This window comes from Polypterus senegalus, chromosome 2 (genome assembly GCF_016835505.1).
Source record: "Polypterus senegalus isolate Bchr_013 chromosome 2, ASM1683550v1, whole genome shotgun sequence".
NCBI lineage: Eukaryota > Metazoa > Chordata > Cladistia > Polypteriformes > Polypteridae > Polypterus > Polypterus senegalus.
The window spans coordinates 105,443,718-105,470,020 of record NC_053155.1 but is presented as its reverse complement, the minus strand read 5'-3'; the positions used below and the strand labels follow the sequence as shown (position 1 = coordinate 105,470,020).

The following is a 26,303-nucleotide window of genomic DNA, read 5'->3' as shown; positions in this document are numbered from 1 at the left end:
AGCTTCCCTCTACTCAGTCTGGCTCACATCAGACCTAAAATAGAATGGGGGTATGCATGCCAGAATCCCCCATTTATCATAAACCAAATCCCATTTTTCATCTGGAAACAAGGCCCTTCAAGTGCTGTCACACACAATGCCTTCCTCATTCTTATCTATGCTTGCCTTATCCTTTTAGAGCGCTTGTATCAGGAGGAATGTGACAGGATTAAAATCAGGCTTTTCTTCTACTTCAGCTCATAGGATTCCACCAACAAAGAAAGTATGGCTGTGCTATTGGTAGCATAATGTCCGAAAATAATTTACATTTTTTCCCTAAAAGAACTACTTTTTGAAACAATTTTTTTCTTAAAAGAACGTATTTAAATGTGAAGCAAAATATAAGTATTTGTCACATGTATTTTGCATAGATCACTTTTGAACATTTTTATATGAATGGAAAGAAAACTATGATAATAATCTTTAAATAATGTACAGTAACTAAGTTTTAATCACGAAAAGAATGGAACAAATTTTAAAATGTGGTCATTTTGAAATGTCTGTGATTTTAAAGCTTGATATATAATATAGACATATATATATATATATATATATATATATATATGATAAATAGATATTATATAATAAAGACTAGATTAATTGAATGTTATCAATGAAAGGTCCACCCTATATGCAAATTTATTCTATAACATTATAACCAATATTCCACACTCAAAGTTCACAACAGGCAAAACAATACCAACGTTACTTGAAAACATTGTACAACTAAGAACCTAAAAGAAAACAAGTTACATCTTACAATGGTTCAATCAAAAATGCATAAGTATATTTTCAAATCAGTACGAATTTTGTATATTGAAGGGAGAAGTAAAACTCAAGGGTACACCATATCTCAGCAAGTGGTTTTCCTACAAACATGCTGATAATCGTAAGACAGGACAGATGGATGGATGGATGAATGGATAACAGACAAAAGTGAGCAACTCATTTGAACATTTTGTAATCTGTATCTGACAATTATAATGGACTAAATTGTTTTTCCTGCCTATATGTACAAAAAAACAGTAACAGCTACCTGGGAGACTAAGGCAAAATGAATAAAATAGAAACACTACTCAAATGTGTGATGAATTCTAATAAACATGTTATAAAAGTGCTAATATCTATAGATTTTGTAATATTTTAATTTATTAGTCATTCATTTTAAATTGCCTACCTTCTTCACAGTTTTCTCCTTTGTAGCCAGGATTGCAGATACAAGTTCCCATAATGCATGTTCCATGATTGCTGCAGGCCACATCAATGCATTGACTAGTAGGAATGTCACACTCTGACCCTTTCCAGCCACTGTGACACATGCAACGCCCTTTCAAATATTGACCATTTCCACTGCACAGAACTGGACATGAGGCTTTGAATAGAAAGATTATAATAAAGAAACACAGCATTAATACAGAGAAATGCATACTTTTTTAAAAGTAATATTTCAAATCCCAAGAAAAATGTTTGGAAGAGATATATTTTTCAAATTTTGGAATTATTTACAGTAACTAAATAAGAAGTAGGAAGCACAACAACTATATTTCCTCTCAATTTCATATCCACAACACAAGACTAACAGGGATAAAAGCATATTATAAAGTGTATTTTAGTTCTAAGTAACAATTCAGAAACTCCATTTATTCTATGGGAATTCTCACACTTGTACACATTAGGGAAATTAATACTTACCAAAAATGTTATAATATATTTTAATTTATCTCATGTTCCCCAATTAGATTTCTAATAAGTTAAATTCTACTAACAATCTTAAGTATATTTAACATATTTGAAGTCTCTAGGGTACCAGAAACTGGATTCTGAATCTCAGCCTGGTCACTGTTGGTGTGTATTTTTCAGACTCTTCTTGTGTTTGTGCAGGTATTCTCTCTAAACCATGGTCTTATACCACATGCCAAACACATGTAAGTTGAGCTCACTAAGAAAGTGGGTGTGCTATCAGATATATCAGTGCGTCTTTTAAGGACTGAATTGTGTCAGTTCTATAGTGACAGGATTTAGCTACAAATGTCACGAATTCAAATCTAGTCTGCTGGAGCTGTGTGGCAGTGTCACTAAGACTGCTGCTGTCACCCACACAATAATGTAAAAAGGTAATATCTATTTTAAAATAAAATCTATTCAAGATAAAAATATTTAATATAGAATCATAGGGATTTCTACAGCCTATCATTAAAGCAACTGACAGGGAAACACAAGCAGAGTAATTTATCAACACTAATTAACATGAAAGTAAGTCTTTTGACTGTATGAGGAAACTTTAATCCCCAGAGGAAACATACTGCACCTAACAACCATGCGAAAGGTGGGCTAAATTCATAGAAAACCACTGCCGAACTTACAAGACATTACTGACAATGTGATTATGCTCCTTCCACAGATAAATGCACTACTACAACAACTGAATCAAAGTTTTAATACAAGAGATTATAACTTAAATGGCATGCATTACATTTAAAAACACTTAATGTCAATCTGATTTTTTATTTATTTAGCTATAGGTTTTTAACAGGAAGAGGCTTTAAATATTCTTAATAATGTTAAATATTACTGTAATTGAGTTTATAACTATTGCATGCTGATCTGTATTGCAGTAGATTACTTCTGCATAAAACACAAATTCTGTATTTAAAATATATTATTCTCTTTTTTTCTTATAGAATTGTTTCCAGTAACTTCAGATACTGGTACATAGGAAACCAAGTGATATTACAGTTGCAACATGCCAAATTGAAAACAATATCAAAGTTAAAGAATTTTCTTTTTAATAAAATCTACAAGAACACAAGTTGTATTTAAATGCAGGTGTCTTTAATAATATTAACAAAATATAATTTGCTAATAGTTTCTTGTTCTGATACCGGGACAGTCTGCATGACCAAGTAATAAAAATCTGCCACTCTTCCAGAATTTCAGATCATCTTTAAATCAGCCATCTAGCATTTTTTCCCCAGACTGGATCTAAGCCTGGTCACGGTCTTGCAACAATGCTGAAATATTGAATCTGACTGTGAAGTGCTTGTCCTCATGAGACCATTTAAAAAAAAAGGTACAGTGGGGGAAAAAAAAAAACCAAAAAACTAAACAACATGTAATATAATACTTGTGTAAATAACTGAAGTTGCAACCAAGTATGAAATCATAGATGATAATAAAGAAAAGCATTTTAAAGGTAATGTTTGTTTGTAATGTAGTCATTATATTACCTCTTCCACAGTCTGGTCCAAGGAAGCCTAAAAAACAATGACAAGTGCCAGATACACAGTCTCCATTCCCATAACAGTTGCTTGGACATTCATCCACAGATTCTGCAAAAAAAAAAAAAAAAACAATAATGTCAGCATTAACATGAAGATATTGCATGAGCTCATCAATCTATCCATTTTTAATACTTGCTATGTCTAAGGTTAGCAACCCACAGCCTAGCACCACAAAAACAGCCACAAGGCAACAACGTATCTGTTTATCGCAGCACAAACAGCATAACAAATAAACACACAAGTTAATTTGTGAACATACCCACTCCTATAATTTGGATTTTGTTTTCAACAGAAAGTAGGACTAGGTCTTAATTATAACAAACAAATACATTCTTGCTGTGAAGGTGTACAAATTTAGATCAATTCTAAAACTTGAGCAAAGCCACATTTTACATGTACTTTACACATACTTCTAACAAGGATCATAAATATTTTTTGAATATTTGCTTTGCGTGAGTGAATCTTGTTTAAGAATACTATCAATGCTCTCACATGATATCAAAGATTCGTACCCAAATTAACCTCATAGTCTTTCTTGCTTCCAGACAGTCACACTTTTTCTCTGTCTCTCTCTTTTTTGTCTCTTTAAATTTGACACTCAGCTATACACATTAATGCAATCTGATGACTTTCTCTTATTGTATCATTCATAAACTGTTTTAACAGGAAATTGCTATTTCTGAATGGCTGCTAAAAACTGAAAAAAAGGAACTTGGCACTGTGATACCAGTGTATGTTATGCAACATGATTTACATTTTATTATTTTTTTTAATAATCTTCTATTTAGAAGCTGGAGAGATTAATTGATATGCTGTATGTATGTTGAAATATAAAATAATAGATGATTTTTGACTATATATCTATATATATACTGTATGTGTACATATATATTTACACACACACATACATATATACAGTTTATAATATTACTTATATATGAATATGCACTGATAAATTATTGTTCACATTGTTTTACATTTCAAATGAATAAAAACTATTTTTCATATCAATTATTTGTAATTTTTTGCGTATACAGATTATCTTGGAAATTCAAATAATGACAGATCATAATCTCTGATACCATAAATATTCATATATGGTGTGAACCTACTGTACCTGAGATTTCAGATGCATGGTACAGGCCCATGTTTTATTAGCAGATAAAAAGTAAGCACAGAGGCAGACAAAAACAAAACATAAAAAGAAACAGAAATGATGCTGTACAATGGGGCAGTAATTAGAGATACTGCTTCCGACTTACAGAAACCTGGGGTTGATTTTTTGTCCTGTTAATAATTTACTCTGCAGATATATATGTGTGTTTTAACATGAGAGTGTTCTTCGACAGACTAGTGCCCCATACAAAGTTGACCCATGCCCAGTGATACTAGGGTAGACCCTGAGTCTCTGCAATCCCATAAAAGAACAAAGAGAATTAGGAGAGTAAGGTGGGGAGAAGGAAATATTGGAGATGAGAACCTAGCCATTGTAGCAGCTACATATGGTAGTTGAAGTCCCAGGTACTTATCCTGGCCAGCTCATGTATTGATATTATGTTTTTATTATTTTTATTGGTAATGCATTTTGTGAATATCACTTTCACTCTTCTGTTGGTGAAATCAAAGTGAAAATATACTACACAATGCATGCTCAGAATTACTACTGGTCTAAGGGGCTAACAAATCATGGCAACCTCCAAAAACGTACAATTGTGTAACTTTTACATTGTATTTACTAGATAAAATTGAATTGCTACTATGAGGAAAAGTTAGTGAACTGTTTCATTGTGACATTGACAAATATGTAGTTGTCAAGTTGCAACATGAATGTGGAAGAAATATGCCTGAAATTGGCTGACTCACTCAGCAGAAATATTCAGCTTTGGTCATGATGAGTTTCAAGTGAATATTCAATAGCTTAGTGATTCTGAAAATGATAAAGAGCTGTGTCTGTGGCAGTTGGCACAAAAGATAAAAACTGATAAATGCCACAGTTTTAAGAAATTAAACATCTATCACATTATTAATACATTAACGCTGATCTACATTAAAAATTAGAAAGTTAAGTTGTAGCTGTAAGACTTCATCTCCATCTAGTGATAATTTGTAACAACAGATCAACGGATAGGAGAAGTAAAAAGTATTATGTTCGTAGTGAATGATTATGGTTAGAATGGCATGTCAACTATGATATAGATACACCATTATCCTAAGGGGTGAAAAAGTAAATCAATTCTATTATTTATAACTATTCCCCTTTGGGAATTCCCAAACAGTAATCTCAACAGTGTGGCCTTGACAAATTATATTTTAATAGTTCACTTTTAACTGCTATCATAAAATTACATGAAAACAAATTATATCACTATAATATTATACATGATATGTAAAAAATTAAATTAAAAGAGTATGTACAAAAGATTTCACATCTCTTTATACAGTTCACTGCCAGATTCCTGCTAATTAATTAATTTTTTAATATTTTAGAAATTTAGTTGACAGTCTTTAGAATGACCTTCAGAACTTACTTGATACATGAATGCTTTAATGCATCAATCAAAAAAATGCCAGAGCAGCCAACAGAAATCAATCCACAAAATCTTCATTATGCCTCTAATCCTTTCCAAAGTGGAGGAATTTAACATAAATCAAGCAACACTTTTACATTAAATTAAATGTTTACAATAACCTTTTCTATAAGGCAGCTGTGGGTACTTTCCAAGAATATGATTTTTGTTATATTGTAGATAGATAGAAATGATGTTCTCGAAAGAAAAGGAACAGAACAAATGAATATCACTTATTTTATTTTAAAAGACAAAAATGTTGAACTTTATACTATCTATATTTTATTAGTTATCAGATATGGGCGCAGCTGAACAACATAACTTACGAGGGCAAGGCCTTGATCTTGAACTACAACACTGCAAATTCAATGCCCTTTACTGATTCAATCAAATGTATAGTTCTAAAACAGTACACACAGAGATAGCAATTGTATCTGAAATTTCTGACTTGTAAGTTCCTTGGGGAACATTACACACATCAAATCTTGCTTCTTTTCATTGGTGCGCCGGCCTGTTGCCCCCAACAAACATACTGCAAGTATGACATTGTGCTGGATCCTGATTTCCTAGTTTGGTATTTGCAGTTCACTTTATGTGGCCTATGCATGCTGGTGATACTGTTTCTACTGTTGGCAGCCTCTTGTCACCTATATTTAGTTTCCATTTACTATTTTAGTAAATGGCCCCATTAGCGATAGTAAAAGTAAACCTGCAATGTAATATAGGTTAAATCCCATTATAGCGAATACAGAAGTAACAAAATTTTCAGAATAATTAATATTTTTTGTGATCATTGAAAATCAAGTTAAATGAATTTGTTTTAACAAAACTTAAATCTCCAACCAAAAATGGCCACTGAAGAAGATAAAAATGCGATGCAAAAAATACTTAATGCTGCTCTTACACTTTACGAGCCAAGTCTCGGAAACCCTGCAACAGACTGTCTAAAAGAGAGAGACAGTTGTGAAATTTCTGGTCTTGGGTAGTCTCAGCAAGCATGTAGGCACGACATCATACACATAGCCAAAGTCAGTGCTCCACTGAGCTTCTGCGTGCAAAGCTGTGTTGTGTGAGGCTATTTTACTGTTTGATTTTCATAGAACTTCTTTGGGTTTTCTTTGACATGAACAAAAAGTGAGAAACTGAGTCAGTTTATGTCGAAAGTAAAATGAACAATCCTGGAAAAAGCTGATTCTGGAATGAGGAAAAATGATGTGGTGAAAACATTTTTTAATCACACCGTCATCTTCATCTAACGACTCACTTTGATTCTAGATTTTCATACCTGTATTTCTACCAAAAAAGTTACACTTCTAACATCTCATTTTAATTATGTGTTCATACCTATAAATAGTTTTCATTCTGTGTTCATATCTGTATTTCTATTTAAAAAAGTCTAACATCTTGTTTTCATTCTGTGTTCGTACCTATATTTCTATAAAAAATACATCTAACATCTTGTTTTCATTCTGTATTCATACCTGTATTTCTATTTAAAAAAGTTACACCAAACATCTTGTTTTCAGCTCATATTTTTATACCTGAATTTCCATTTAAAAGATTCACATCTAACGTCTCATTTTCAAAAACAATATTTCTAGCAGTTTAAGAAGCGCTGTTTTATATACAGGTACTGTCATGCTTGGGTCACAGAGTTGCACTAGAGACAGGAAAATGAGTCCAGGTTTTCAGGAAAAATGAAGGTACTTTATTACTGTATAGAGAAGGCAGGTACAGTTTCAAGACTTTATTTAGAATAGGAGCTGTTATGAGCAGCGGAGTGGGCAATCATCCTGCTCCCATCTTCAGATCAGAAGAACACCAGCGGCTCAGAATCACCACTGTGGTAGACACGGTCTGGAGAAGTACTGGTTCTACTACACCTTTTCTCCACTCCCCAGGCATTCTCTCACTTTCCAAGATTGCACTAAACAATCTGGTTAAAAATTCCACTGCCATCCCTCCCATACACCTCCAGGTATGTCATCTGGACCAACAGCCTTTCCTTACAAATCTTTAATTGGCATTTATAAGCAACAGAATTTTAACATTTTAACATGTAATTAAATTCTACAGAAGATAAAAAATAAAAATAAAAACATACACTAATTTCCCAAAGCTGCTTTTCTAGATCATTTCTAGGAATACATGGTGCCCATCTCATCAGGCTACTGCAATGGTACCCACTTACTTTTGCCTAGAGCTGGGATGCAAGACCATTAATCCCTGCAACCCTTTGTGTCCAATAATTCATAATAATAATAATAATAATAATAATAATAATAATAATAATAATAATAATAATCATAAAAAAGTCCACTGAAGTTCAACCTCTCCTCCACATAACACAGACTGGGAAACGCAATCATAATTTTATTTATGAGAGCGGCTAAAGAGGCTCTAACAACATACATTCAAAAATGGCCGAAAAATTTAACAGATTACCATACCACATCAGTCGTTGCATGGGTAAACAAGGGTCATGTCCCTCAGTAGGGAACCAAGCTGAGGGTGAAATGTTTGCTACTGGAACAAACTCTACCCAGCAAGGAAATTAGGATTATCTTGCCGAGGATGACACTCACAGAGGCCCTCAAAATACACTACCTGAAAACCGTCAAAAGTCAACCAGAATTAAATGCTCAAGGGAAGAGTACAAAGATGTGATGGAAACACACTTCAAAGATGTAACAGACCCAACAAGATTGTCACAACAGACATGTACAACATTGGAGTGAAAAAACCCAACATCAAGACCCAATATGACTACCAATAATCTTAAAACACCAGATGGGGCACCATGAAAAACAAGAGAATAACAGAAATTGAAATTCAACAGAAAAAAAAATGTCTCAAAAGCTAAGCCCCAAAGAATCGATTGTAGTGGTAAATGCTGAGGCAAATGAGCAGAATGATGAAAAAAAATTAACCAAAAACACCAGATCACCCATATTCTAAGAATAATATTGACAAAGAAGTAGAGGAAATGGTAGTAAGCATCGTGAGAAAGTGGAAGTTTGTAAAAGAAACTGACATTGATGAAACCCCACAAAAACTGAAAAATACACACAATAGACATTCAAAATCAGTATTACAAACAGTGAACAGAGCAATAATGACTATCAAGAACTGGCCTGGGCATAAGCTGTCCCTTACTGAAGTGAATGAATTATTTTATATTGCTGCCTCTGCAGTCAGTGACAGCTTGGGCGTAAAAACTAGTAAGAAGGTACACAAGCACGATGGAAAAAACAAATTGAGAAAAGAATCCAAAAAGATATGAGGAGAAATTTCAAAACTCCACAAAATGAATACAGAAAACAATGTGATTGTGAGGAAAAGAAGAGTCCTCAGGAGAAAACATAACATTAAAAACAAGAATGACATGCCAATTATCATCGAAAAGCTTAAACAACAGCTGCAAGAGAAATCGCTTAGAATTAGATGTTAGGAAAAGAAACAAATGTTCTTCCGCCAGAGCAAAATATACCATGAAAACACCAAGAATTATGAAAGAAGAACATTGACATCAGCGAAAAACTCAAGAAAGAAGCAGTTTAATATTTCTGGGCCAACATTTGGGAAAAGGAAAACGATCATAATGAAAATGCTGAGGGAATAAAGCAAAAAGAGATTGAAAACCAACAAACACCTGAACAAAAGTGGCTGGAAATAACCACAGAAGAAACAAAAGCAATCCAGAAATCAAGCAACTGGAAGGCTCTTGGGGAATGATAGCATAACAAACTTCTGGCTAAAACACCTGCCACCACTACGTGAAGACCTGACATATTTGTACAAAAAGATCAGAGAAAATCCTGAGCTGGATCTCCAATTTCCACCAATCATGATAGCCTTTATAAGAACCAGTATGACAAAATCAAAGACAACCTTCCAACTCAACTGTGACAACAGAACTTTAACAGTATGAACCATTAATATCAAAAGTGGAATCTTTCAGGGGGACTCTCTCTTCTCTTTTGCATTACTCTTGCTCCACTATCCTCTCTTCTGAACAAAAGTGGCTATGGATACAAGACAGGTAACAAGATCATCAACCACCTGTTCTACATTGATGACTTGAAAATCTTAGTTAGAAATGATAATTAACAGAATAGCCTAGATACCATTGTTAAACACTTTGGTGATGACATCTGCATGGAGTATGGCTTTGACAAATGTGTCAAAGGAACTTTTAAAAAAGCAAGTTAATAAACACTGAGAACATCGAGGTTGATCTAAATACTTTCATCCAAGATTTAGAACAACAGAGCACATACAAATATCTTGGTGTGAAAGAAGGAAATGGAATGTAACACTCAAAGATGAAAGAGAACATTCAAAAAGAATATTACACATAAATATGACTGGTGCTTAAATCAGAACTGAATGCCATTAACAGAATAGATTAAATCAACACTCTTATAGTCCTAGTTGTCACCTACAGTTTCAACATCATTAAAATAAACTAGATAACTGCTTACAATGGAAAAGATTCAATACCAAAATGTAGATGTGGATAGGCAGTACCTCCCAAGAAAATGAGGTGGAAGAGGCCTTACCCAGATTGAGGCCACATATAAAATACTGTAACAATGATTGCTCTGGTGACATACCTCGAAAATAAAGAAGACAATCTCTTTAAGATAGCCAAAGACCATGAAAGAACTAAGAAAGCATCATCAAAACCACCATGAATCTGCCAAATTCAGAAGAGAATTCAACATGCCAGCGATCCAAACAGCAAAAAACAAGCCAATTATTAACTATGTTTGAAAAACAAAAACAGAACCCAAACATCAAACCCCAGAACAACTAAAAAGCAAATGGGAAGAAAACCTTTATATGGGCAGTATCCAAAACTAATAAATAACAAAGACATGGACCAAACCCAAATAAACAGTTGGCTAAAAACAACAGGCCTCAAGTCAGAAAATGAAGGTCTCATCATTGCTGCTCAAGACCAATACATCATGACCAGCTATAACCGAAATAAGATCTTGAAAGATGGCACCAAGCTGATGTGTAGGATATCCAACAAACAAAAAGAGACAATAGACCATCTAATATTTCGATGATCAGAATTAGCCAAAACGGAATATATACAAAGACATGAAAAAGCAGCAGCATACCTCCTTTGGGCAATATGCAAACACTATAACAACCAAGTCAAAGGCAAATGTTACAAACATGAGCCGTCAAAGGTAACTGAAAATGATGAGGTGACTATATTATGGTATATACCAATACAAACTGATAAAGAAATCAAGATTATAGACCCTATAAAGTAGTGAAGGACAAGAAGGAGAGATCCTGTCTACTCATAAACATGTCTGGCCCACTGAAAGAAACACTTCCCTAAAAATACAGAAAAACTCTCTAAATACAAAGATCTAGAAATTGAGAAAATGTGGGTTATGAAAAGCACAATAATACTAGTGATAATATGTATTCCCTGATTTGTCAAGAAAGGGATGGAAAACTACATCAACAGAATCTCTGATAATATCAAGATATAGGAGGTCCAGAAAATTGTCCTCCTTGGCACTGCTCAAATAATGAGGAGGACTTTATCCATCAAGTGAACCATCATACCCTTATGGTAGCCCTAAGCTCAAAGGATAGACTCGGTTTCATGAGTGAAAAGAGAAGGACTTAAAGGAAAGATGATAATAATAATGATAATAATAATAATAATAATAATATGGGATTGGCTCCAGCAGACCCCCGTCACCCTGTGTTAGGATATAGCGGGTTGGATAATGGATGGATGGATAATAATAATAATAATAATACACTTACCTATTACAGTAGTTATAAAAGAGACTTGTTCTGCTTCTTTCCCATCATTGTATACAGCCAAGTGCCATATTCCTGAATCTAAATATTGGATGAATCCAGTGTCATGATTGGTTATTGGAACTAAGCTACGATGCTGCCTTTGTGGTCCTTCCAAGCCCCGGACCTCCTGTGCTAGTAATCGTCGTCCATCCAGCAACTCCACAAAGTCAAACTAGAGGAAAATAAATTCAGATATGTAATTTTTCAGGCAGTTACATGCTAAAAGAAACTGTCATTGGTGAGTTGTGTACATATACACATTTACACACACAGTATAGATAGTAATTTAATGTGATACTTGGTAATAAGGAGCTATAATTTTATTGACCGTTTTATCACCATTTCATTTTTGCATTTTTGAGCTTGTGTGTAACAAATTAACTTTAAAGATAAATGAGTTGAAATTTGCGCCTTTTTTGTTAATAAATCAATATGACACTGGAAAGTGGTAGACCTATAAATAGAATTTTAGCACAGTATGGAGCAAGCCAAGCATGTGTGAATGTATGCAAGCATACATGTATTTTCTTAAATCTAATACAATAAACCAATATCATACCTTTTCCATGTATCACTGTGCCATATAACATTCAGTACTTCAAAACCATAAACAAAGACACAGTATTATAATGCACCAAATATCATTGTGTATTTTTTGTGAAAAACAAATCAAGTAAATTCAAAGGTCCAATGTATGTGGTATCTCCCAAAATACAAACACACTAGCTACACTAATTATTACATTTCTTACAAAATAGTTAATTAAATTTTACTTTGAAAAGAAGAATCTTAAACAAATAATTTACCCCTTACGCAGATAATCACAGTTATTTTTAAATGCTTTTAAAGCAAACAAATTACTTTGGAAATGTAGTTAGCACTGCTTAAAATAGATATATATTCTCTTCATCAAGTTACTGTGTACAAGAATGAAATCACCATGTTAAAAATAAAAACACTTAAGCTTGGCTAGATTGCTCATTTAAATATAAAAAGTGCCAAAGTAAAACATGTATATCTGTAATAATTTTCATCGTAATCACATTATTTTTTCAATGAAACCATTGTTAAATAAAGAGGAAGAAGATGCTGTTTAATGTTCACTGGCAACTACTATAATGCAACCAGTAACCTAGGAATCTTAAATGTGTTGGAATAGCTTATTAATCAACTAAACATTATGCAGCATCAGACCTTAAATAGCACATGTCAAAAAAAATCACATTTTAGGGCAGAAGTACTGTAGGACACTTACTTTAAGAGAGAGTTGAGAATGTCAACTTAATGATACACCTAATCAATGTAATGTATAACAAAATTATGTTGTCTCTTATTTAGGTTATATTATTTCATCTGACAATTCAACCTAGGTGAAATTAAGCACTTTATAATTTTACATATGGGGAAATGTTTTAACAAACTTTCTATAATACTTAAGATAGAACTGAATAATGTCTTGGCTTTTAATAATTTAATTTTGTATCAATTTAATGTTTTTACTTCATTTGGAAAAGCTTAACATATTTAAACAAATCTAACAATACTGCATAATAAAAGCTAATTAAAAGTTAACTGTTATTAACAAATCATCAACCATGTGTAACACTTTCTTGATAATTATGTTTTATGTGTGTACTATTTTGAAAGTGTGTTAAAGTAAACAAAAAACAGTTTACTTGATTGAAAAAATTTAAAGTGTGACCAGGTGATAAACATGCTCATCTGCATTTCATGGAACCATTAATACTTTCCCAAACTAGCTTTTTCTATTAGAGCTTGACAGTGAGCTATACTGTAGCATTTGGCACAATGCAAAAAAAAGACCCTGGATGGCAGGAGACAAGCATGTCATAAGAACACAACCCCCCAGCCATTGATTAACCTAACTTACATGTTTTTGGAATGTAGGAGGAAGCTAAATAGCCAGCAAAAACCAATGGTGAATGCATAGAGAACTTGCAAACTGCATAACAGCTGTGCATGGGTGTGTGGGATAGCAGCATTAACCACTGTATTATTGGAAATTAACAATTAAAACATTTTTGAAAATCATTTAAAAGTTTAACTGGTACAAAATATCAGTCTTATATTTTAATAATGTGATAAATATTAAAACACTGCGGTGGGTTGGCACCATGCCCAGGATTGGTTCCTGCCTTGTGCCCTGTGTTGGCCGGGATTGGCTCCAGCAGACCCCCATGACTCTGTGTTCGGATTCAGTGGGTTGGGAAATGGATGGATGGATATTAAAACAACTTTTTTTGTTTTAGATAAAAAAAAATATTGTCTGCTAACATTTATTATCACCTACTGAGTGTAAAACTTTTTAGGAAGTTGTACAATTAAATAAATACAGAATCATTATTTATAATTGTATTTTTCATTTTTAGCCAGTATAGCTGGTTCTGCTTCAGCACCATTTCAGGCAAAGAGTGACTAGCATATACAGCATAGGTTTAACTCTGTCTTGTCATTTTTATTTTAAAAATTTAAATAAAAGATGTGAAAATATAAAATAATAATCACCTGTGTATGTGATGGAGGAAGGCCTCTTCTGCCATAGATGCCAACAAGAGCATCTTTTCCTAGGGATACATTGAACTTTAGATACATTGGATGATCAATGAACACTTGGGAACGCCAAAATATACCAGGAGGAATCTTCTGTGTAACCTTCCTTCCAATATCAATTTCTCCCATGTCTATAAAAGTTTCTTCTGGAAAAAGACCATCTGGTTTTCCTGTAAAGACAATGTTATTTGAAGTTGACACTGCTGTTAAGCATTGCTATAACTTACAAGCATATAAAGCAAAATAACTTAGTCCTCTGTCTTACTGTTCTTTATGAACAATTGAAAAAGTAACAATGAATGTAGGAGGCTAAAAAAATATCTTCCGCATATTAGTTTCATCCAGTTTTTAGACAGTGGAACCCATGTGAAATTCCAGATTTTTTACTCACTGTCCAAATACTTTCAAAAGAACAGAATGCAAAAAAAAAAGTGAAAAAAATCAAATAAATGATAAACATGCAAAAAGACTGATATTTATAATAAACAACATCATGTGCATTAGTTATTTTAAATACAGGTGGGAAAAAAAATATGATTCATTCTTAAAAACTGAACCAGATGATTCTGTACGCTCATAAATTTTACTCCAAGAAATCAGACAAATGGTGTTACTGTAACAAACTTCACAAAGATTTAAAAAAAAAGATTAAAAAAATACTGCATATTTTGTCTTCTAGTTTGAATTAATTAAACACAAACGTTGCACTGTTGCAAATATGCTCAAAATGTTTAGTACTTCAGAAATTTCACTGCTTCAGAAATCAGAAGGCGGTTCACTTTTACTAAGCTCTGAGGTTTAGCAAATGGCAAGCATATGCTATCAGCTCTGGGGAAATTATTGCAAAGGACTCTTTTGTTCACTTTATCGTTAACATTCTTCAGCACTATTTTATTTAATTTTAATTTAAAAGGGGGCTGGCTATAGGATAGTGCCACTGTCCCATTACTTCAACTAAAAATATATCTGCATACTGATTATATGCAGAATGTTGTATTTTCAACCTAAATGACATGTTGTGGAAACAGTTACAAAATGGATCCAAAAAAGCATTTCATATTTTAAATAATATTACAAATGTAAACTTTGTAATATTTTTATGATTTACACACACTCATGTATCTTATCAATGGCTGAAGCTAATTTGATATAATATAAGGAAAGAGCATTCAGGTAACTGCTTTTAAATTAAGTTTTATTGGTAATAATAAAAATTAGGGTTTGGAATTGATAAGAAAAATAACTAATGACACAGATTTATGTAATTAATCGCAATTAATTTAATCAAACATTAAAACATGTCTTTATAAAATTAATACATAAACCATGAAGTAAATACACACTGATTCACAAATTCATTGTAGAATCGACACAAAGGAATTTAAAAAATAAATGACAGTTTAAACTTAAACAATGACCTTAAACCTGAACTTTTAACAAAATACTATTTGAACAAGTACAACATGAATTTGAATGCCTTCCTAAAAGGCAAGTTGAGAAGCAGGCATAAGAAAACAGGGCCAATGTATTAATTCTCAAATTGGCATTGCATATAAGATAATTGAATTGATTGTCGACTTTGAATGCACTGGTGAAGACTGATTTAACTTGAAGAGTAAGCATCTCTTAAATGGGCATACATTAAAGCTTGTGTTAAAACTGAACAAATACCATCCTCAATTGTTCATCACCATCAACTGGTGCACCATGGAAGTAAAAGTGTTTTGCCCCGTGTCCTGACTTTACATAGACACGCTCTTCATAGACATAGAATTACTAGATGCCGCATGACCAGCAGCATCGTACGTCAACGTCACCGCCATATTGTGAGTGGCACTGCTGTGGAGTGAAGTAATGAATAAAGATGCCTCACGTATGTGCTGCTTGGGATTGTACAAAATGCTGTATGCTCCAAACCAGATCTCAGGGGATTACATTTCATAGGTAAGGTTAAACAATTGTTTTGGTTATATTTGGCCTTTAGAAAATCCCATTTTATAAGCTTAACTTTAGCTAAGGCAGGCTAAGCTAGCAAAGCATTTATGTGCTCAAGTGAGCCTCCAAACAACATTTTGGCTAAATGTATTTAGTTACTATGTAGATTGTTGTTAGCTGTTAACATTTCTTAAACTTTGAAGGTTTCCCAGAGAAATCTACCTCAGTAAGCAGTGGGAGGTATCCCTTAGACGGGATTTTGAGAAAGCTGTCCTGTGATGTTTGCCATGCTAATCTGGTAACAGATGCTGTACCGGTATCATATGATCAAAGCTTCCACTCGCTCACATTAAAAAACAAAGGAGGTTTGATGATTCCTTCTGAGGGTACAGTCAAGGTGGTCAAAGTAGCTGAGCATGTTATCCGACAGTCGACATTAGGGCAAGCTGTCAGTGTATGTTTGATCAATCAGTTTGTTTGGGCTGAGATTGGTCCAGATGTTCTGTTTTTTCTCAAGGAGCATATTGAGGAAACAATGTTTGAAATTGACAACCATCATTTCATGCTCATGTCTTTAGTTGTGTCTGTCTTCCACAAACTAAGGCTGCACCATATTGCCAGACTGAATACTCTCAAATTACAGAGTGGCAACACACGGAAAAAGCTATGTAAGACAGTTCTGTGTCAAGGATTTTAGATCCTATACTGTATATTGTGAATGAGCCCCGGACACAGACAGGCAGACATGTTGTAAATCTACCATCACACGTTTATTTACAATATATACAAAGTCCACAGTGCACACAAAACCACCACAAGTTCCCCAAAGTCCAGGCCTCTCACACACTTTGCCTTTCTTCAGGCTGCATCCACTCTAGCTTCTCCTGCTTCGTCCTCTCCTCACCCGACTCCAGCCTCGAATGAAGGGAGGCGGCCCCTTTTATTCACACCCGGATGTGCTCCTGGTGCTTCCTGGCAATCTCCCGGAAGCACTCCGGGTGTCCCTGCTTCTCTTCCCCCCAGCACTTCCTGGTGTGGCGAAAGTGCTGAGGTCCAGGGCTCCCAAGGCATTGGGGCGCCCCCTGGCGGTGACCACGGGCCCCTACAGGGTTGGGCTTCCAAGCCCACTACTCGTGGCCCCCAACACAACCAGGGTGGTTGCCCCCTCATGGTCTGGAGGAGGCACAAGCCCTCCTCCGGTCCTCCTGGGCGTCCCGGCTGGGTACCACCCCCAGCTGCGGGCCACAATATATTTAAGTAACCACATTGTGTGCGTATGTGTGTGTGAGAGAGAGAAAGATTGAGAGAGGAATTAGTGAAATGTTTTCAGAAATTATTAAACCAATATATATACAATAAAATTGTTTATTTTTGTCATTGAGTGTATCATGTCACTGTTAAAAGAAAGACAAACAAAGATAAATGGCTGTAACAGTGCAAAATTCACAATTTGTATGCCAGTTTGAAAAGATAAGTTTTGAGGGCAGTTTTAAAATGTCTTATTGAATCGAGCTGACGGATATGAAAGGGAAGAGAATTCCTCAGTTGAGGAGCATTATGAGAGACGCTCGAGCTCCCATAGCAGAGTCTGACATGTGGTACAGAAAGTCGAGCTGCAGATGAGGATCCAAGTGAGCGAGAGGAGTGTCGGTCTGTAGGAGATCAGTGAGGCTGTGGAGAGCTTTAAATGTTAAGAGCAGTATTTTGTATTGTATTCTGTAGTGAACAGGGAGCCAGTGAGGTTGAGAGAGAATCGGTATACTATGTTCAGTGGATTTAGAACAGCAGGTTATTATCCTGGCAGCAGAATTTTGAAGAAGTTGTAAGCGATGGAATCATTTTTGTGGGATGCCAGACAGAATAGCATTACAATAATCTATACGTGAGGTGACTCGGGCATTAACCAATACTTCAGTACTGTGTTGCGTAAGAACAGGACGAAATGTTTCGGAGATGGAAGAAGGCAGTCTAGTCTGAGAAATGTTACTTATATTGGAGGAATTATTTAATAATAATAATAATTATTATTATTTAAAAATTGCCATTATTAGTGTATAAATGGATATAAATAATTGCACTTAAATGATTCACCAAAAACTGTTGTATGTTAACGATACTGTTTAAAAGGTTATTTTTTTTCATCAGAAAACCCGGTTTCCATGTCTACCTGTATTAGTTTAAATGGCAGTTTTGTCACTCGAAATATAATGGACGCGCTGATGTATCCTGTCGACTTGGCAACACAGAGAATGTGCTGGCAATCTACGGTATATGTCTATGATGCTCCTCATGTGATCGAGACGAGGAGGACAGAACTCTTCAGTTCAGAGATCGCCATTTTGCAGTCAGTTTAGTATGTGCAGATTAATGCTGTGTTTGGTAGAATCGTACCTTGGGATTTTTTTGGGTTACAAAAAGTGTGCCACCACAGAAAAATGATAGGAAAACACTGCTCTACCTACACCTTTACTTCTGGCATGCCATAAAAAGATTTCTGTAGCTGCTATCTCGCTTAAAATTGACGCTGTGCATTACTTGGATACTGCGAGCTTAAAACATGGTAGGGATAATTACTACATTTGTATTTTACATAATTTAATCAGCACTGTAAACTGGCTGGCAGACTGCTGAGTTACATACAGAGATACTATAGAGACTTATTCTGGTTTTAGTACCACTGAAAGATAACGTATTTAGCAATTATGTGATACATGACAAAATCTTGCATAACTAGAATGCCATATTAGCATGTAAAAGAAACAAAAAAAGTGCAATTGAAATGTTGGCCTATCAGCATAAAACAGGTCAGAATCAAAGTGAAAAACTGAATGAAAAAAGTGTATTTGTTTCTATTAAATTGAATTGATTTACTGTATTTTACTGACAATGCTGTACTAAATCGCAGAATTAAAAGGCAATGTGAATTGATTTTCCTTCAACTCTGCCTGTCATTCACAGAGCCCTCCCTCACAGAGGCTATCATTTGGTATCACTGTTGTTTATGTAAACTTCAGATGTGTGGTGTTTCAGACCAGAGGTCTGGGATCAATCTATATGGTGATTTAGGGGGCGTTATCTTCTCTTTTGTTTCCTGAGCACAGCTGTTATAATTGTCAAATTGTAACCATTTGTCAAGATTCAGTCTAAGCAAACGTTTACTTAACCTTCACCAAAGAAAGACGTTTTTTCACCACACAGATGCAACCTTTCATTTGAGTTTTTTTGTAAAAAGTGAAATTAATATGGTACCCTGGTTTTGCCAATGCTGATTTATGGACAGCCAAAAGACACTAAAATTAAAGGCATATGTTATTACACAATTAAAAATATATCAGTAAAAGAGTTGAGATCCATGAGTACAAAGTGAATGCAGAAGGAACAAATACTGCCCTTATTTTAAGTTTATATATGTAAGATGAGTCTGTTATTGCTGCACCAATAGAATGCTTAGTGTGTTTCCCTAGTACTATGTAGCAATATAGGTATCACTGTGCAAATAAAATATTAATGCACATAAAGTGAAAAAACAATGTGATCCTTAATTGCTAAGCAGTTATTTTGGACATGAAGGGGGAGACACCTGAATGGAATTTATGGCAATTTTTTTTCCGTCTTCCACTACAAACAATAATTGTAAACACAAGCTTGACACAACTTACTATGATCTTAACACGAGAATTACCAGAGCCTACGAAAAAACTCAATGATCCGTCCCACCTTAAATCCGTTCGCACCTCTACACCAGCGTCTTTTGTCCTGTAAATGTGCCGATAAAGACAAGCAGCAAGCAGCCTACAATTCCATCCCCCCACCGCCGTAGAACATGCAAAAAGTTCTCCCAGCTTGCCTTGCTTGATTATCTGGGAGTGAAATGCTGGAGTTTTAGAGTGGAAATAATAGATCATTATTTGGAACACATGCATTTCATGTGTGTTCTGTTTCTACAATAATCTGTGTAAACACATTTTTAAAACAGAAATGTTTTTCATAGTTTAGTAGTAAATGACAAAATGTAGGCATAAACTATATGATGTATGAAGCCTGAAGTCCAAATATCAAACAAACACTTTCACAAAAGGCTCAAGGAAAAGACAACAGCTTCCGTGGCGTAGCGGTAACATTTCTAGTGTTAAAGAGACTAGAACTTAATTATTCTGTTAAAAATCAATCTGCCATCTGTATGGTACAACTGAATTTTTAACCTGATTCTTTTTATTAAAAGAAAAAAATTACATTTAATCGTTGAAATATAATTGTATAAAGACAGAAATGGACAAATTAATAAAAAAATACATTTGCAAAAATAAGTAATGTATAGATCAATAAACAGCGAAAACTAATGTACACACCAACACCAAACATGATTGACCATAACATATTGCCAGATTTGCTGTGAATGTGGATGTTTATCCTCATTATTATTACATACAGTAGTTTATTACAGTAGAGAGACAGTTAATTCATATCACTTTAAAAGTGATGCCAGAAATATTCTGTATTTTCTTTGCACAATATAAATGAAAATATTTAACCCCCATTCAGAAAAATACAACTAAAACATAAGCTCCACATTTAAAGTACCCCTCAAATTAACTTCATATTTAAAAAAAAAATTGTGTAAGTAAACCAAAAGGAACATCCATGCAAAACATTATTTCAAGCATTGGAAGATGCATGGGGGAATATGCCAGAAATAAATAAATAAATGTATGCACAGGGGATTAAATGCTAAGATGATTATTTGAAAAAGTGGAAGTCTAACTCTCTGGCCACATACTAACAGGCTTCACTTTATGAGAGGAAGTGCAATTTCATTAAATATTAGTAATGCAATTTTTTACATAAAATGGTAGCTGCACTTGTGACGTATTCACTGCCTTACTAGGGGTTATGCTGCATGGTAGTAAGAAATGAAGAACTTGAATATGAAGCCATCTTTGTTCATCAAATAAATAAATACCTTGATTGGGGAAATAAATTGAATATTATCAGGACTGTGGTATTTGGTCTGAAAGGCCAGGAATTCTTTTAATTTTATAGTTTTGAAGATTTATTTATTCTTCATTATTTTTTTTTTAGAGTTTAGCATATTTGATATTTTTGTTGCAACTCTATTAGGCAGTGTCAAGAAGTAACACTGTAAGACAATTTACTTTCTGGATTCAGCAGTTTATATACAAAAGACATACATATACAAAAGAATAATAACCACATGACTAAATGGGGAACATGGAAGAAAGAAAGACAAGTCTTATTGTACAAAACATTGAGGGGTGAGGACATAATCAGAATGAATTTCTTAAAACATGACCTAGTGTAAATGCAGCTTTTAAAAAATTATCACCATAATGTTATAATATACATACACGGCTGCTTCACCACCTGAGGCCACAAGTCCGCCACACCCTCGACCCTCTGCAGTTCGCATACCAGGAGAAGTGGGAGCGGAGGATGCCATCATCTATATGGTACACAGATCCCTCTTCCACTTGGACAGAGGCAGTGGTGCTGTAAGAATTATGTTTCTGGACTTCTCTAGTGGCCTATACACCATCCAACCTCTGCTCTTTAGGGACAAGCTGACAGAGATGGGAGTAGATTCATACCTGGTGGTATGGATCGTGGACTATCTTACAGACAGCCTTCAGTATATGCATTTCGGGAACTGCAGGTCTGACATTGTGGTCAGCAACACAGGAGCACCGCAGGGGACTGTACTTTCTCTGGTCCTGTTCAGCCTATATACATCAGACTTCCAATACAAGTTGGAGTCCTGCCACATGCAAACGTTTGCTGATGACACTGCTATTGTGGGCTGCATTAGGAGTGGGCAGGAGGAGGAGTATAGGAACTTAATTAAGGACTTTGTTAAATGGTGCGACTCAAACCACTTTCACCTGAATGCCAGCAAAACCAAGGAGCTAGTGGTGGATTTTAGGAGACCCAGGCCCCTCCTGGACCCCGTGATTATCAGAGGTGACTGTGTGCAGAGGGTGCAGACCTATAAATACCTGGGAGTGCAGCTGGATGATAAATTGGACTGGACTGCCTATACTGATGCTCTGTGCAAGAGAGGACAGAGCCAACTATACTTCCTTAGAAGGCTGGCGTCCTTCAACATCTAAAATAAGATGCTGCAGATGTTTTATCAGACAGTTGTGGTGAGTGCCATCTTCTACGCGGTGGTGAGCTGGGGAGGCAGCATAAAGAAGAGGGATGCCTCACGCCTGGACAAACTAGTGAGGAAGGCAGGCTCTATTGTAGGCACAGAGCTGGACAGTTTGACATCCGTGGCAGAGCATCTATCTATCTATCTATCTATCTATCTATCTATCTATCTATCTATCTATCTATCTATCTATCTATCTATCTATCTATGTTAAAAATAAGACATACAATGGTGCTGCAAGCGCTTTGGTTAGTATACACATTTTCCTTTTATGGCAAATGGCCTAATAGAAAAAATACCTTATGCAATTTATTTAGAGAAGAAAGGAAGGATATTGCTTTGAGACACTGATAAATCATCAACAATTTAGAAATAGGTATCACAAAAATGACTGAAAAGATTCCATACCTTCACCCATTCCAATGCCTTTGCCTTTTCTGTCAGGTAACTCTAACCCTGTTCCACCTGAAGGTGAAACTGTGAGGTCCGTAGGTGCTGGCAGGCTGCTGGCTCTGTCTTCTGCCAGCTGATACATTTGTCTTTGCATAGGCTGCAGGTGCCAGTTTAGGCCAAACAGATGCATAGCTGTGTTGACAATAAAATCAATAATAATCATTTTAAAGAAAAATAACTTATATTTTAGCAAAATAATGTGCAACAATAATTTACTACATTTGTGCATGTAAATAGCTCTAAAAAGGAGTCCAAAATAAACATGTGAAATATGTCTTATATATGAAAATCAAATAAAAATCCAGACATTTCCAGGTCTTCCTTCACCATAGCATATATTTTTGAATCAGTTAACTCACATACTTGCTTAAAAGAACTTTATTCATAAATATTAATTAACAAAGCCAATCCATTCTAAATGGAAGGAAAATAAAGATCTCATGGTAAAATAGTGTCAATTTTTTTAATTTAAGAATTAAAAAAGGCAATATTATAAAAAGGAAGATTGGTGGTACAGTGTCTAACAGTGTAGCCTTAAAGCTCCATGAGACTGGGATTGATTCCTGACTTGATTAATATGTATATGGAGTTTGCATATTTTCCCTCTGGGCACTATCATATCTAAAAAAGAAACAGATGTTACGTAACATCTAAATGGCACTAGTATGAGTATGCTTGAATGTACAGTATGTGTAAGCGTGCCCCGAGACAAACTAATACTCCAATCAGGGTTTTATCTTACATTATCCAAGATGGTATCAGGTCAGCCATTGGCTAGTGAAGACAGTGAAACTGCATTATGTGGGTTCAACAAATGGATGGATAGATATTATGATTAACCAACAAAAAAAAAACTTTAAAGGAAATCATCTTGCTTCTACTTTTTTAAAATAAGGCAATATTTATTTAAAGAATACATATCAGTTTTATTGTTTTGCTTCAGTTCAGAAAATAACAAACAAATTAACATACCTCCGTACAAAGCATAATTACATATTTAAAAAATATTCTTAACTTGGGAAAAATGAAATAAGATAAAAACAATCAGCTGATAACAATGAGCAGAAAAAGATAATTAGAAAAAAATTAAATGTGTATTATATAAGGCTAGAAAAGCATGTTTTAATTACTCACACACAAACTCTATTGACTGATAGATGTTAATTGTTCTAATTGTTACTTAACCACTTCAAAGAACAAGAAGTAAATTGAAGGAAATGATTTGGTCAGCAAAACACAAAAACAAGAAAAAAAAATGGAAGTAAAGACAAAAAAGATAAAACAATAATTTGCAAGGTCAACAAAACAAATGCTCTTTGGGACAGATTGATGGAGTGAGGGGCAGACTTGGCAGGGAGGGGGGCAGAGATGACCGTAATAGATCACTAAGAAGAAAAAAAGACAAGACAAGCTTAGTGAAGCACAAACCTTCATCAAAACACAACAGTCAGCGGAAAACCCAAAAACACATTACATCTCTTTATTAGCTTGGTTTCTCCTAGCCTTCTAATAAATAGGAAGACAAATCAATTATGATCTGTGAAATTAAGGTTTAGATTAAAAGAGTTTGGCTACTGTTTTTTCGTTTCCCTTTCTATCTTGAGTCTGACAATTTAGTGATTTATTATAAGGCTATAACAAAAAAGATCTTTTGTGATACTTCAAGTTCCATCACTTTCAGTTCTTTCACACAAGAGAACCTTCCACTTTGCATTTTTTTTTTTACCTTTTCTTATCCATTAGTAAATGTCAGTATAACTCCATTATAACTGTAGAAACTAAACACACTGTTTAGGATTAAGGTGAAATTCCAAAAAACAAAAAGATAATCAAATAATCTCTACTTTTCTGAATTAAAATATTTACTTTTCTTTTTTAATGTTTGCCCTAATGTTTCTTAAAGCCTCTCCTCCATTCTGGCATTTTTTCCTTAAATACTTTCAGCTCAAAGTTGAAAGTTAATTATAGCAGGATTTTATCTGTCTGGAACACAGCAAGGGAAAAGGTCCTTTGTTCAAGTGTCTAATTCTGTCTGTCTGTCTGTCTATCATTTCTATAACTCTTTACAACACTCTTTCATGCAGTCTAAAATAGAAAGTCCTATCACTTGTTACTGCCCGATTCTTTCTTCTTCACTTAGCATAATGCAACAAACTATTTCTTGATTTCTATGCATTTCCACAAAAAAAAAAAAACTAAAGATATATCTCATGATCCTTGTGAAAGTTGTCTACTGTGAAGAGATATTTTTTTATGCTCCAAATCTTTACAGCTAAAGTAACACACAAAGAAGGAAACAGCAGCAATTCAATAACATTCCAAATTGTGCTCCAGGTAGGTAAGTAATAATTGTATTTACAGTAGTATCTGACAGATAGGCAATGATTTTCCACAGTATGGACTGAGTGTGAGGCAAATCCAAAACATATGACCAAGAAAGGTTTGTGCCCAATGATATCTAGTAGTTAAAAATCATGATATTGTCCTGTGTACATTTTAGGTTATTTAAGTGAAATACGTGGGGACAGTGTAAAATTATTTTGAATTACACCCTGGTTTGATCAGAGTAATTAGGTCTATATCATGTCAATGGCTGAGTTCCACTCTTTATCTGAAATTCTGATTGAAAGGTGCCTTATCCAATATTGCCTCAGACCAAAAGAAATGATGTACATATCTTAAATATGGTATAATTCCTGATCATAATACTGAAAGAAAATTTGGAAATAAACTGCAGGTATTTTATAACAGACTTTCTAACTTGCATACAATAGAATAAATAGGTTGCTGGAAGGCTAGGTTTCAAACATACGGCAATTGTTTAAAGAGTGAAAACATATTTTCAATACATTTCTAAAGTTCTCAATCCCATGAATCTTCTATATGTTGAATATGTTGGAAAGTAGGAAAAGATGATTATCAAGTGCAACTGACAGGAGCATCTTGAACTTAAAAGACCACTCACACTATATTCTGAATGAGTGCTGAACCACCATATTCCTGTTTATTCAACAACAATTAATAGTTTTGGGTCAACAGAGCAATTAAGTTTGAGCAGTACATCCTATCCAGAGCTAACCAAGCCTCTACAGTTCTTGATTTATTTTTACTTCTTAGAGCAAATCCAAATGTAGTATTTAATTATTTTAATATACTTTCTTTGCACTCCAAATGGCTGTAGTTAAAACTGTGTTAAACTTTTTAAAGATGGATTTATTTACAGATAGTAATGCTCCGGAAAAAATAAAATACTTTTAAGAGAATTTTCATTTTGACAATATACTCCCAACTATTGTGAGACAACTAGATGACAAAGAGATGATCTAACTTAACACTTTCCACCAAATTTCAAAAATTAAGTTGAAAAAGGGTGGCACAGTGGTAGTGCTGCTGCCTAGCAGTCAGGAGACCCGGGTTCGCTTCCCAGGTTCTCCCTGCGTGGAGTTT

General features: G+C 34.5%; 1 protein-coding gene across 19 annotated transcripts in view; it reads right to left on the bottom strand.

Moving 5' to 3' along the window:
* Positions 1–26,303, bottom strand: part of tenm4 (teneurin transmembrane protein 4) — a 627,939-nt gene that overhangs the window by 180,441 nt on the left and 421,195 nt on the right. For all 19 annotated transcript variants that reach the window (XM_039744302.1, XM_039744300.1, XM_039744305.1 and 16 more), the window contains 5 exons: positions 22,812–22,988; positions 14,255–14,469; positions 11,690–11,900; positions 3,267–3,368; positions 1,217–1,411 (listed from right to left, as the gene is read on the bottom strand). In XM_039744302.1, coding sequence (XP_039600236.1) covers positions 1,217–1,411; positions 3,267–3,368; positions 11,690–11,900; positions 14,255–14,469; positions 22,812–22,988 — 900 coding nt within the window. The remainder of the gene's footprint in view (positions 1–1,216; positions 1,412–3,266; positions 3,369–11,689; positions 11,901–14,254; positions 14,470–22,811; positions 22,989–26,303) is intronic.